We start from the raw sequence: 12,997 nt of genomic DNA, 5'->3' as shown, positions 1-12,997 counted from the left end.
CCACCAGTCAATAATTACTGTCTGGTTAATGATCTGGATTTCAGAATCTGAGATACATTTTTAAAGAAGTAAACACACAAAAAAAGAAATGTGATGAAAATAGACAGACAATCCTGGAATCTACACCCCAGCCCCTGGCGTCCATATACCCAAAGAGTCTGGAATGTTACAGTGAAGACTTCACCCCAAGCCTCCTCCCCCATCTCCCTCCAAACCCTGCTGCATCCCAGAAAGCCCACTAAATGATGACCCCTTCCTTAGAGACATTCAAGACACACCCACAGGTTACTTAAACTGCCTCCCAGAAAACAGTCTCTTCCTTCTCTCTAGAGGACTGGAAGGCCATCCAGGAGCATTGTATCCATTAAACATGGGCTTCTTCTAATTCTGTTTGATTTGGTCTGCTTTTGATTGCTGCATTGGTGGAGCAGCTTACCGGGGTGCAGAAACTTTTCAGATTCGAAGAAAAAAGTACCTAACAACATGTACACAAACTGGAGACAGCTGCCTAAGGGAATGGTTATCCCATGCCCTAGGGTTCCACAGGACAGAACACAACAAATATACTCTCGGGTAGCTCTGCTTTAGTCTCAATCCATTCTGGGTTATTACTGATGAGAGACACCTCCCATTGCATCGTTCTCCACTTATAGTCTATAGCTGGATTTTGCCATTATAAATTATGAGCTACTTGAAATTCATGTCAAAATTTTACAAAGTACCCACAAAAAAAGATATCCATGCTAAGTAATGTAATGGAAATATGGGTCAGTAAAATGGCTTAGTGGGCTACCCAGGTTAAGGAGCTAAATTCAAAAGGTGAAAAAAGAGACTTGGATACACAAAGTTGTCCTCTGATCTCCACATGGGTATGTCATATACCATGCACGTATACATCTCACTCGCTCTCACACACAGTAATAATAATAATAATAATAATAATAATAATAATAACAATTTATATATATAATATGTATGTATATATATAATAACATATATATAATAATATATATAATAATAATTATATGTGCATGATTAGATATGACCAGTGCTAGAAGAAACAGTCCCTCTCATTCCACCCTCCATTTGAACAAACTGTTCACTTCTGGATCAAATTAGTACCATCATGGTTTCATATTCCTGCTATTCTCAGTCATCAATACTTTTAGGAATAAATCTCTTACATTCAGAGAGGCTGGGACTTTTGCTGACCTCACTGAAGGCCATGTAAATCTTAGCACTGCTGTCCTGCTGTGTTCTCGGCCTGTTTGTTTAACCTGCCTTTAAGAATACAATGTAATGAGTGGAAGTGGTGGTGCAAGCCTTTAATCCCTTTGGGGGCAGGGAAGTGGGGGGGGGGGGGAAGCAGGAGGATCTCTGAGTTCCAGGCCAGCCAGAGTTTACAGAGCAAGTTCCTGCACAGCCAGGGCTGTTACATACACACAGAAACCCTGTCTGGAGGAAACAAAAGAAAAAGAATACAATGTAACAAACATCCCTACTTGCTTTGGTTTCCCAAGTATCTACATGTGTGCTAAAATAATCCATTTGCTGAAAACAGCAAACAGGACCCTTATAAACAGTGTCCTTATAAACAAATATCCACAAAAAATGTTGGAAGCACATGGAAATAAGTTGGTAAGCCTGTTGAGGTTTTGTTATGTTTGCTTTCTGAGTGGAAGGAGACAACTGACTCCCACATTTTCTCCTCTGACCTCCACAAACACAATTTTTTTATTGTGTTTTTTAATGTAATTTAAATGTAATACAATAATAAAAGTAGACTCATTCCATAATGCAAGATGCTTATGATATGTCTGGCTTTGAGAACATGGCTTTGGTAATTTAGCAATAAAAAAGTTAAGTGCAGTAATAATAGCCTACTACACTAACTGCTCCATAGATTCTACCATTTGACTGAAGGGGGACAATAAGTGATGTATACCTTATAATAACTCAAAAATTGGTAATGTATTTGTTTGCCAAAGAGACAAATACCCTTTACCTTGCAATGTTTCAAAGCTTCTTTGTACTCTTTGTTTCTGATGGCATCTCTTGCACTTTTTAGGGCAGTCTTCACTTCTTTGCTAGACATTCTATCAAGACAAGAAGCCACAGTCAATATATAATAATATCACCGCAATGATAAGTGTCCCAGTGAACTTAACCATCTGAAAAAGAGACATCTAATTCCTTTTCTCTGGAATAGTCTGCCCTCCCCAACACACACACACACACACACACACACACACACACAGTTCATTCCCTCAGTTCTTCAGATATCTACTCAAATGTCTCCTCCTCATTGGAACCCTCCCTGGACAAGCTACTCAAGATTTTACTCCTTCCATCTCCTATTCATTTCCCCTTATGCCCTTCCCTTGCTTTATTTACTTCAAAGCACTTAACACATCTCCGGTACAATATAATCTATGTCTTTAGTCTACTATGTGTATAACCCCGGCAGAATGAAAGTTCTGTATGAAGAGGGTTCATCTATTATTGTTTTTTCCATTGATAAGATTAGTATCTGATAAGTGCAGGTGACCAATAAATGCATGTTGAAATTGAGCTGTATTAGAATTATACTCACTCTTCACACATTTAGCTAAAATACAGATGATCTTGTGAACAAGGACCTACAATATATAGTAATTCCAATCCAATTTCATAACCAAGATCCAGTAGAATAAGCTCAAGACAGAGAAAAACATAAATAGCTTTAATAACTAATGTGAAAGAATTTTAAAGGCTAATAAATTTATTTTAATACTAGATTCTGTAATATATAAACCAGGATACTGCCTTCATATTGAAGATTACCATAGTATTACTTTCTCTAATGAAAAATAAATATAAATGTTTAAACATGAATAGAAGAGTGGAGACTATACAAAAATTACACATTAATCTCAGTCAAGAAGGGTTACTGCACATGTCCAGGTGTAGCAACATAATCCTGTAATCCCATCACTAAGGAGGTGGAGGCAGGAGAATCAGGAATTCAAGGCCATCCTCTGCTATATAGCTCAAGGCCAACCTTCCCTATATGAAACTCAATACTCTGTATACTAATCTTTTAAATAAAATTTTGAAAACTTTAAGATATTTTACTTTACATGCAATGTACTTGATTTAATATTATAACACATTAATTTATTTTTAAATAAAGTAGCCCATGTTAATATTTTACAAATTACTGACTTACCCAACCCAAATACAATCACAATACAATGTTTACAAATGAAACATTTGTATTTTCTGCTGAGTCAACCTATTTCTAAACTCACCATAAAGATAAAGCAAAGTTAGGTAGATATTAACAGTTACAAACTCTAGATATTCAGAGTATCAAACTGGGCGACCACCACAATACACTACCACATTATTCAAATGCAGAAAGGGAACAGAGTATATACTCTACCACAGTAAGTACACTAACACATTACACAAGCATAGTATATGAACACTATATATACAGTATACTTATATAGTACACTAACACAATTCACTCATGCAGGGCACTAACACAGTATACTAACTCAGTACGCTAACACACTACACTAATGCAGTATACTAACATGGTATACTAATATAGTATACTAACATAATATTACCAGTACATTCTAGCCCAAGAGAAATGCACAAGTTTAAAACAAAAGAAATCTGAGAAGTTAGAGACTTGTAGATAAGGTTGTTTTAACTTCCAGTAAGCTAGCATTCAGAATAATATAAAAATTAAGACACTATAAAATCAATTTATCTATCATACATTCAGATTTCCCAAATATAATTTAAGATCTTGTTGCAATAACTAATTTAAAACAGTACAGCACATTCTATTGTCTTTGAAACTACTACCTTACCTGAAAGTATCTTGATATTAATTTAGAGGTAAATTGGAGAAGAAATATTTTTAGTATACAAATCTTGAGGGTAGTTAACCAAGTTCAATGTTGATTTCACATTAACCTTCTGCAAAATAACCCTGTAGACTAAAAGAAAGAGGTCAATGAGGAAAGCTGACCTAGACAAATAAAGAGAGATATCCAAGTGTAAAAAACAAAAACAAACCAACTAAACAAAGCAAAAACGGAAAAGAAAAAGAAGCCCTAAGGTGGGACCATAAACAAGGATAAAAAAATAGACAGCCTATGCATGGGCCCCAAACTCATCAATGCATGAAGATACACAAAAGGGCCAAGCTGCTCTCAAGAAAACAATCTATTTACGAATACAATCTGATCCACAAGAGAACCAAATGCTAAAGATTAAATGGAAAGGTACCATAGGAATTTAGAGAAGCGTGCTGTTTTGGAATGTTATTTTAAGATGTGTTACATGGGGCTGGAGAGATGGTTCAATGGGGGTTAAGAGTACTGGCTACTCTTCCGGAGGTCCTTCCAGCAATTACATGTTGGCTCACAACCATGTGTAATGAGATATGGTGCCCTCTTCAGGCCTGCAGGCATATATGCAAGCAGAACATAATACATAACTAAATAAATATTAAAATCAACAGTGACTATAAAATATAACTCATCTACATAAGATATGTTACTTTTTTATGCTGTGGAATACTTGTTTTAATGATGCAAAGATGTGTTGCATTCTTTTATGTTGCATTTGTTTCACTCTGTGGAGCTATAATTCTTTGCCTGTCTAAAACACCTGATTGGTCTAATAAAGAGCTTAATGGCCAATAGCAAGGCAGGAGACAGGATAGGCAGGACTGGCATGCGAAGAGAATAGAGAGAGAAATCTGGGGAGAGGGATCTAGATCTAGGAGCAAGAGAGGATCAAGGAGCAAGAAAAGAAGGGGCCAGTCACCTAGCAACACAGCCAGACATGGAGTAAGAAGGAAAGAAAAGATACACATAAATAGAGAATGGTAAAAGTCCAGAGGTAAAAGGTAGATGAGATAATGTAAGTTAAGAAAAGCTGGCTAGAAACAGGCCAAGCAAAGGCCGGACATTCATATGAAAGAATAAGCTTCTGTGTGTTTATTTGGGAGCTGGGTGGTGGGCCCCCGAAAGAGCCAAAGAGTAAAAAGTAAAAACAACAACAGTGTGCTGTGCAAATGACTACTAGGAGAAGACATGACATGACAATGGAGAGAAGAAAGAAAACCACTCCAGTCTGAGAAGGAGGAGACAGAAGGAGGGGGCAGGAAGAGGATCCAGAGAGGCAGAATGAGAAAACCACACAGAACAGATTACACACTAACTATCAGAAGTAAATTAGGGTAAGTGAAGAACAGCTGCCTCAGACTATAGATCTTGAGTCAGATGGATACATGTGGGAAAAGATAGCAGCAGGGAAACACTAGAGACTGTACATGATTTTTACAGCCCATTAGAAACAAACACTTCTCTTGATAACAGCTGCTGTATTCAGTGCCTTCCGCATCTATGTGTTCCCACATGGGATTCGGTACACTGCAATGTAAGCATCTATCTATTCTCTTCCCATTTGTTCTTCAGTTACGACAGTATGCAGGCTCCCAGGTACTCCCCCTTCTCTAACACGTATGTATATAGGAGTGCACATATGTGTATGCATGGCAGTTTCAAACACAAAGTAATGTGTCTTGAAAAATAACTTTTTTAACATAGGAGAGGAAGAGGCCAATTAACCATTTTAAAAAAATAAACCTTAGAAAACTAACCACCAATTAAGTAGCATTCAAAAACATTTTTATTCATAAAAAAATCCATTATCCAAAATTGCTCCATGTACACTATGCTCTTCTATTTGGGATATTTCCCTCAATTCTAAGTATTTCCAAGACTATCTCCTTAGAAAGACTGCAAGTCTTGTCCACAACTCTACTAATATTTTCCCTAATTCCTTTCCCCCCCATCATTTGTTCTTCTTCCTCCCAATTTAAAATTTATCATACTATGTTAAATGAAAGATAGGAAGAGAACAGAGAACTACGCTGCAGTGTTGCAAAACGCAAATATGGAAAGATGCTAAATACAATGAAAAATACACTCATTTTTTCACACTTTTATTCAATGAAAATTTTCCCACTACGAACTTAAAAGATTTTTATTCCAATTAAGCTTAAAAAGTAGCAACAACTATACTTTCAAAGGGTTGGAAATTGAGTCATAACAAAAAGCAATAATACCACAACAAGGGACAAATGAGTTGATATGATCTCTCCAGCTGAAGCCACAGGAACTTAAAAACATAATCTGGATGAGCATCCAAAGAGTTCATAAAGTGAAAATAATACAGTAAGAATCAGAAATGATCATGGCAAAGGTGTTAATTATAAAAGGGGGAAAGAGTAATAATGATTAAACAGCAAAAATCTAAACGTATTTTGTTTTAGTCTGGGTTTCTATTGATGTGAAGAGACACCATGCCACGACCAGGGCAATTCTTTTTTTTTTTCTTTCTTTCTTTTGATTTTTCAAGACAGGGTTTCTCTGTATTGCTTTAGAGCCTGTCCTGGAACTAGTTCTGTAGATCAGGCTGGCCTGGAACTCACAGAGATCCGCCTGCCTCTACCTCCTGAGTGCTGGGATTAAAGGCGTGTGCCACCGATACCCAGCTGACCAGAGCAATTCTTATAAAGAAAACAATTAATTGAGGAGGCTTGCTTACAGTTTCAAAGGTTAAGGCCAGTATCATCATGACAGGGAGCCTGGCATGCAGGCAGATGTGGTGCTGGAGAAATAGCTGGGAGTCACACATCTTGCAGGCAACAGGAAGTCAACTGTCAGTCATACTGAGGGAAGCTTGAGCCAAAGATACCTCAAAGCCCCGCCCCCTCAGTGACACACTTCCTCCAACAAGGCCATAAGGACCCCAACCAAGCCACACCTCCTAACAATGCCATTCCCTGTGAGATTATGGGAGCCAATTACATTCAAAATACCACATATTTGTTTTGACCTGTAGTATAATACAAATAAATAAATAAATAAATAAATAATAATCTATCATTAGTCCTTCTATTGAAGGAATTGGAAAGGATTCCTAAGACAGATTGACTGCTTGTTATTTAGCATGCCACTCATCTCTTACCTGTTACCACACCTGCAACTTCTTCCTGAACTGAATGTGCAATTGTTCCTTATCCATTTTTCATCTAAATTAAGTAAAAACAACCATGAGTTAGTGATATAAGACACCCAAAACCTTCCAAAGCTTTTTAAAATCAGATTCATCATGATCGCAATTTAAAACATGAGAAATAGTTCTACATGATTTTAATCTTTTCTCTTTCCCAAAGAGACACTGATTTGCATCTCCAAATTTCTGAACTGGTTTAAACGAGGACGTAGGCTGCTTTTAATCATGACTCCCTTCACCTATAAAATTTTATGCAACCCTGAGTATTCAGGCACATAAACAAAGGTATACAAATCGAATACTTAGAGAGTAAAGCATAAAGTTTACTTTAAAACAATTCTTTGTATATACACAACTTATTAAATCACAAAGAATATTTGCATAATAGTAAAACGAATGTTTATTCCTAGACAAAGATTTAAATCTTCAATGGATATTGGATACTGCAGGATACAGAGTACCTTCAAAATCTTTCAGAATTGGTAACTGTTTTGACTTTAGAACTCTCAATTCTGAGAACACTGCTTCCCACATATAGACAGCAAAAAGCCACACCTAGTCAAAATGTAAAAAACTGACTATGGTTACTCAAACCCAATTGATACATCCACAACACGACCACTATACCTAAGGTTCACCCAGAGGATATCAAATTATAAGAGTTAGAGGACCAGTATATCTGGTATAAACATGTGTTGGCCTATGTATGACAGGGAAGCTGTACCCATGAACTCAAAACAATATGGTTACCTAAACAAGACCAGGGTAATGACAACACTAGCTAACATGACAACATGAATGGTGGAAATCTCAAAATTCTCTGCCTACTGATGAAGAGCAATTCATGACTGTTGGAAGAGGAATGAGATCACTGATTGATTATCCAATACCAAGTGATCAGCCCTAAAAATATATACAAATGAGCAACAATAAATTGCCTCAACAGGTTATATGTATCTATTCATGCTTCAAGACATTACTCCATGGTGCAGGAAATCTGTGTCTACCACACAGATCACACTCTTTGCTCTAGATGTATACTGCCATTTAAAGCCTCTAGGAAATCCAGTGACCCCAACACAGCCAACTGCAGCAACCAGCTGCCTTTTTGAGAACACTAGCAGAACATAACTTGGGATATTACTGCTTTTTTTTGTGTGTGTGTGTGTGTGTGTGTATGTATGTTTTTAATTAAACTATTACCAATACTTCTTAATACCTTTACAAGTTTTATTGGACTTACAAGAATGTATATCTATTTGTTTCCCAAAACTGACTGGCAGTTCTTTAGAAAAGTCTGCTGTTACTTTAGACATTAAAAGACCTGCAAAGGTTCCTAAGGTCCTGAGTTCAATTCTCAGCAACCACATGGTGGCTCACAACCATCTGTAATAAGAGCTGGTACTCAATTCTGGTCTGCAGGCTATGCAGACATAACACTGTATACAAAAAAAAAAAAAAAAACCTGCAGATTCCATAAACTAGACCCAGAATGTTCAACTGAGTGAGCAGCTCTCTAACATCTAAAGAGCAGAGTATTTTAAACTAAAGCAACCTGTCCCTAACATGAAAATCATTAGCTTTTGATGTAAAAATGATAGACAGACAGATCTGAGCCTGTTGTGGGGATAATTGTAGCCCCCTGCATTATATAGTAATTTCTTCCAAATCAAAATATTCCATCCTAGAGGAAGGTTTCTTAAGACTCAGAAAGTAAATGAAACTTAAGAGGCTCAAGAAATAAACAACTCACAAGTCTCAGAAATCCCCTGAAACTCACATGATTGACAAGGCTTCTCCCCCCAGAGTCAAATATGCAGTAGCAAACATGGGGCAGGATACTCTTCAAGTAACTGAGCAGGTTGTACAGGGAGCTTCAAGAACACAGATTTTATAAATCATCACCCATGCTGCAATGGGCTTTTCAGTGATACAGCTACCTTTGAGTCATTCATGGTCCTCTAAGTAAGCCCTCAACTATATTCTGTAAATAAGCCCCAAAACTCATTAGTTCAGCACACTGAACTATAGTAGAATTATTTTGATCTGTCACTGGTGCCCTCTCTGGAGTGAACAGATGTTTGTTCATGTTTTCACAGGAACACATACAACACCCCCAAAATTCACACATCAAAGTACTTCAGAATACAACTGTATTTGCAAACTGCAAAGGCAATGAAGGCTAAATGAGGTTATGCAGGAAGACCCTGATCCAATCCGTCACTCTTAAAAGAAATTTAGGCATACCAGGATGCACATGCATAGAGGACATTTCAGGTGAAAACACACTGAGGTGATAAGACAGTAGCAATGGCCTCAGAAGAAACCAAACTTGACAACTCTTTGATTTTGGACTTCTAAATTCTGGGATTATGAGAAAATACATTTCTGTTATAGTATTTTGTTATACCAGACATAAACCAGAACTCCTATCCTGAATGCTACCTAACTATAAACATATGCACACATAAAAAGTTTCTCAGCTCATTGAGTAAACTCAGTGGTTAACAAAACATTCTATGTTCAGAAGGCTGGTATTAAACAGTAAAAAACCCTGAAGTAAAATTATAACTAGCTGAAGAACTGGGAAAAGACAGCTAATGGAGAGGAAGTATGAAGGCAGGCTTTTATCCATACAAAATTGAAGAGTAATGAATAAACGAGTGCTTAAAAGTAGACTGACTTGGCTGGGAGGAGGTGCTAGGGAGGCAGAGCCTAGCCTGATCTATAGAATGAGTTCCAGGACAGACTCCAAAGCTACAGAGAAACCCTGCCTCAAAAATAAAATAAAAGCAGAACTGTAATACTGAAACCTACACACAAGTGTAACAAGCTACTCAAAGGAAGGTTAGTATCAGGGAAGATGAAGACCTATATGTGTGGTGATATATTATTTATGATTAAATAAAGCTTGCCTGAAGGATGAGAATGCAAAGCTAGCCACAACCACAGAAGCTGGGCAGTAGTGACACACACCTTTAATCCCAGAACTCAGGACAGAGGCAGATGGATCTCTGTAAACTGAAGGCCACCTAGGGCTACATGAGAATGAATGAGTGTAAAAGGGAAACAGAGCTCATGCCTTTAATCCCAGCACTAGAGAGGTATATAAATAGGAGCAGTGTCTCAGATTCTATTCATGCTACAGTATAGGCTGAACAATCCACCAGGCAGGAACATTATAGGTCCCACTGAACATCAAATGGAAAAAAGGAAACCTGTTAGATCCTGGCAGCACTCTGTCTTTGGGTCCCTAAAATACCTATCTTGCATCAACACACTACAGCACCTGCTCTCACTGACAAAACAAGGAAAGAAGAAGGAAGAAGAAGGAAGAAGAAGAAGAAGAAGAAGAAGAAGAAGAAGAAGAAGAAGAAGAAGAAGAAGAAGAAGAAGAAGAAGAAGAAGAAGGAAGAAGGAAGAAGAAGAAGGAGGAGGAGGAGGAAGAGGAGGAGGAGGAAGGAAGAAGGAAGAAGGAAGGAGAAGAAATGTCCTCTTGTCAATAAGACAAGGGCCTGAAGAAACAAAGGCCCCAATGTTAGTGTTCAAAGAACCACTACTATGCCATAAAAGAAAACTATATATGATTTTTGTAAATCTAAATACCAGTTGATATTGCTTCTGTAAAATATGTTCTACATTCCAAATTAACTTAACACAATTTGGTGGAGTGTATCCACCAATGCAATGTACTTGGATATTTTAGGTATGCTGGGTCTTTCTCCCCAAGAGTATAAATTCCTCAGGGACAAAGGGTGTGTTTATTCATATCCACACACATCTATAGGGTGATGTTGGACTAGCAGATTTGCTTCACTAATAGAGATGAAACTCAGTAGGGCCAAAAAATTTGCAACTGGAGACAAAGTATTTATGAGTTAGGGCACGGGCTAATCAATTTATTCTTTGAATAGCTTCCTTGCAAAAAAAAAAACCCTGGAAAAGTCATTTAACCTCTCCCATCTGCTTTACCGTCTGCAAAGTAGTTCAAGTGAAGGCTACAGAAAAGCATGTTACATAGTAAGTAAATACACAGTAAGGCTTAAAAGGACACTCAGCACATACCACCGCAAATTAGATATGTAGGGTATTTCCCTCATAATTATTCAGTACAAAATGCTGCCAAGTTATTACAGTTAAGTTTTTAAATAAGTAGAACAACTCCTCCTTTCCTGCCAGAAAATTAAAAACAATTGATTTAATGTACAATTACATATACCTGAAGCTATAAGTGAATACTTTGACTTTGAGGCAGAAACTTGCTTCTTCCAGAATTCTCCAAAGGAATCTAACAATCAAAAATGGAATAACGTTATTCTGCACCCAACAATGGCACTCCGAGCCTTCGTTAATTAACAGCCCACATTTCTTTCTTTTAGACCCTGCTCCTTTCTTTCATTTTCTCTTTCTTTCTTCCTTTCTTTCTCTCACCCACCCCGCCCCCATCCCCAATCCTATCCCTTTGCGACTCTAAAGGCAAAGGACAGCCAAGCTATTCCACATCGGGAAACTGAAACTTGCTATGCACTCACTGTTCCACACCCCTATCCTTAAAAGAGGCGATCCGATGAGACAAGCTGCATGATCAGGGTTCTGGAGCCACAGGAGATGCAAACCACTGCCCAGCCCACACCTGCGGTGGCCAGGCTTTAGGCCACAGAGGCACAGCCCCATCCAGCTTGAGAGGCAAAACGCTACCAACCTCATCTCCGCCAAGTTCACTATGTCAGCGAACATTCAGCCACGCTGTCCCGCGCAAAAGGAAGATAACCCCAGCCCAATCCTTTCTCCCCCTAAATACCATTTCAACTGCCTTTAGATTTTAACTTCTGCTCAAAGCGAAAGCAACCAGAACCCACCTGGAGCATACAGGACTGCCACAAAGTACAAATCTGGGAGGCGCATGCGCATTTCCCCAGGCATCGCTTGGGTGAGAGGAAGTGGCTGACGGATCATTAGCTCGAAATTTGATTAAAATGGTCTTTACATGGGTTAAGTGAGAGCGCGACTCTCTCGTTGCGCGTGCGCCTGCTCTTAGCCTGATGGGAGTTGTAGTTTCGCGGTGCCACCCTAGTTATTTAGGTGGGATCTGAACAGTTCAGGTCCCATTGCTGGATAGCAGTCTAGAGGAGGCGGGTTCGGTGGCCGCGTCTGGACACCCCTGCCGACGATGCTGCTGCTGTGGGTGTCCGCGGTCACAGCGTCGGCGCTCGCGGCGCCGACCCCGGGAATACAGGAGCAGAAGCTGCAAGTGACCCGGGCGCCCAACATAGTGCTCGTCGCCAGCGACTCCTTCGTAAGTGCCCTGAGGAAGGCGAGCAGACGCCACCCAAGGCCTGTGGAGAGGCATCAGAGAGAGCCTGACACTCTCTTTTGAGAGGTCCAGCATGTGCACTCTTGCACACCTGTGTCCATATATGTAAATAAATAGTAAAAAGAGGGTCTCAAACTCCTGGGTTCTAGTGATTCTTCTGCCTCAGCCTCTCTAGGGAGACTACACACCCGCGGCCCACAGGCACTTTTAATGCCAGACAGATCCACTAAAGCATTTTTGCCATTATTAATTAATGTTTAGCCTGTGTCCTGGATTAACACAGTTTTGAAGGGAAATGCATTACGCACTTTCATAAAAGCTTATTCGTTTTCCAGAATGACGTGCCAGTCACCCACACTTGCAAAAGTTAATGTTGGGTGAGAAATGAAGGAAATTTAATTATCTATATCAGTGGTTCTCAACCTATCAGTCGCGCATGTGACCGTCTGGGAGTCAAACAACTTTTTCACAGGGGTTGCCTAAGACCATCGGAAATATCAGATATTTACATTACAATCGATAACAGTAGCAAAATTAGTTATGAAGTAGCAACAAAATAATTTTATTGTTTGGGGTCACCACAATATAAGGAAA

The 12,997-nt window shown here is 38.8% G+C and overlaps 2 protein-coding genes across 6 annotated transcripts in view; one reads left to right on the top strand and one right to left on the bottom strand.

Moving 5' to 3' along the window:
• Skic3 (SKI3 subunit of superkiller complex) overlaps positions 1–3,977 on the bottom strand; it is an 85,190-nt gene extending 81,213 nt beyond the window's left edge. For 2 of the 4 annotated variants that reach the window (XR_007834408.1, XM_051182772.1), the window contains exons 1-3: positions 3,867–3,963; positions 2,594–2,694; positions 2,006–2,096 (exon numbers count right to left, since the gene is read on the bottom strand). Coding sequence is in view for 3 of the 4 variants with exons in the window: in XM_051182772.1 (XP_051038729.1) it covers positions 2,006–2,096; positions 2,594–2,604 (102 nt within the window). In the remaining variant the exon portion in view is untranslated. Of the gene's footprint in view, positions 1–2,005; positions 2,097–2,593; positions 2,695–3,866 lie in introns of all 4 variants that reach the window. The other 2 variants (XM_051182773.1, XM_051182774.1) reach the window with 2 other exon arrangements.
• An 8,224-nt stretch (positions 3,978–12,201) lies between these two features.
• The window catches only part of Arsk (arylsulfatase family member K), a 29,846-nt gene continuing 29,050 nt past the window's right edge, over positions 12,202–12,997 (top strand). Inside the window, exon 1 of one of the 2 annotated variants that reach the window (XM_051182770.1) lies at positions 12,202–12,385. In XM_051182770.1, coding sequence (XP_051038727.1) covers positions 12,260–12,385 — 126 coding nt within the window. In that variant the 5' untranslated portion in view covers positions 12,202–12,259. The remainder of the gene's footprint in view (positions 12,386–12,997) is intronic. The other variant, XM_051182771.1, reaches the window with a different exon arrangement.

This window comes from Phodopus roborovskii, unplaced genomic scaffold, assembly GCF_943737965.1.
Source record: "Phodopus roborovskii unplaced genomic scaffold, PHOROB, whole genome shotgun sequence".
Classification (NCBI taxonomy): Eukaryota; Metazoa; Chordata; class Mammalia; order Rodentia; family Cricetidae; genus Phodopus; species Phodopus roborovskii.
The sequence above is the reverse complement of the archived record's forward strand: the minus strand, read 5'-3'. Positions and strand labels throughout refer to the sequence as shown.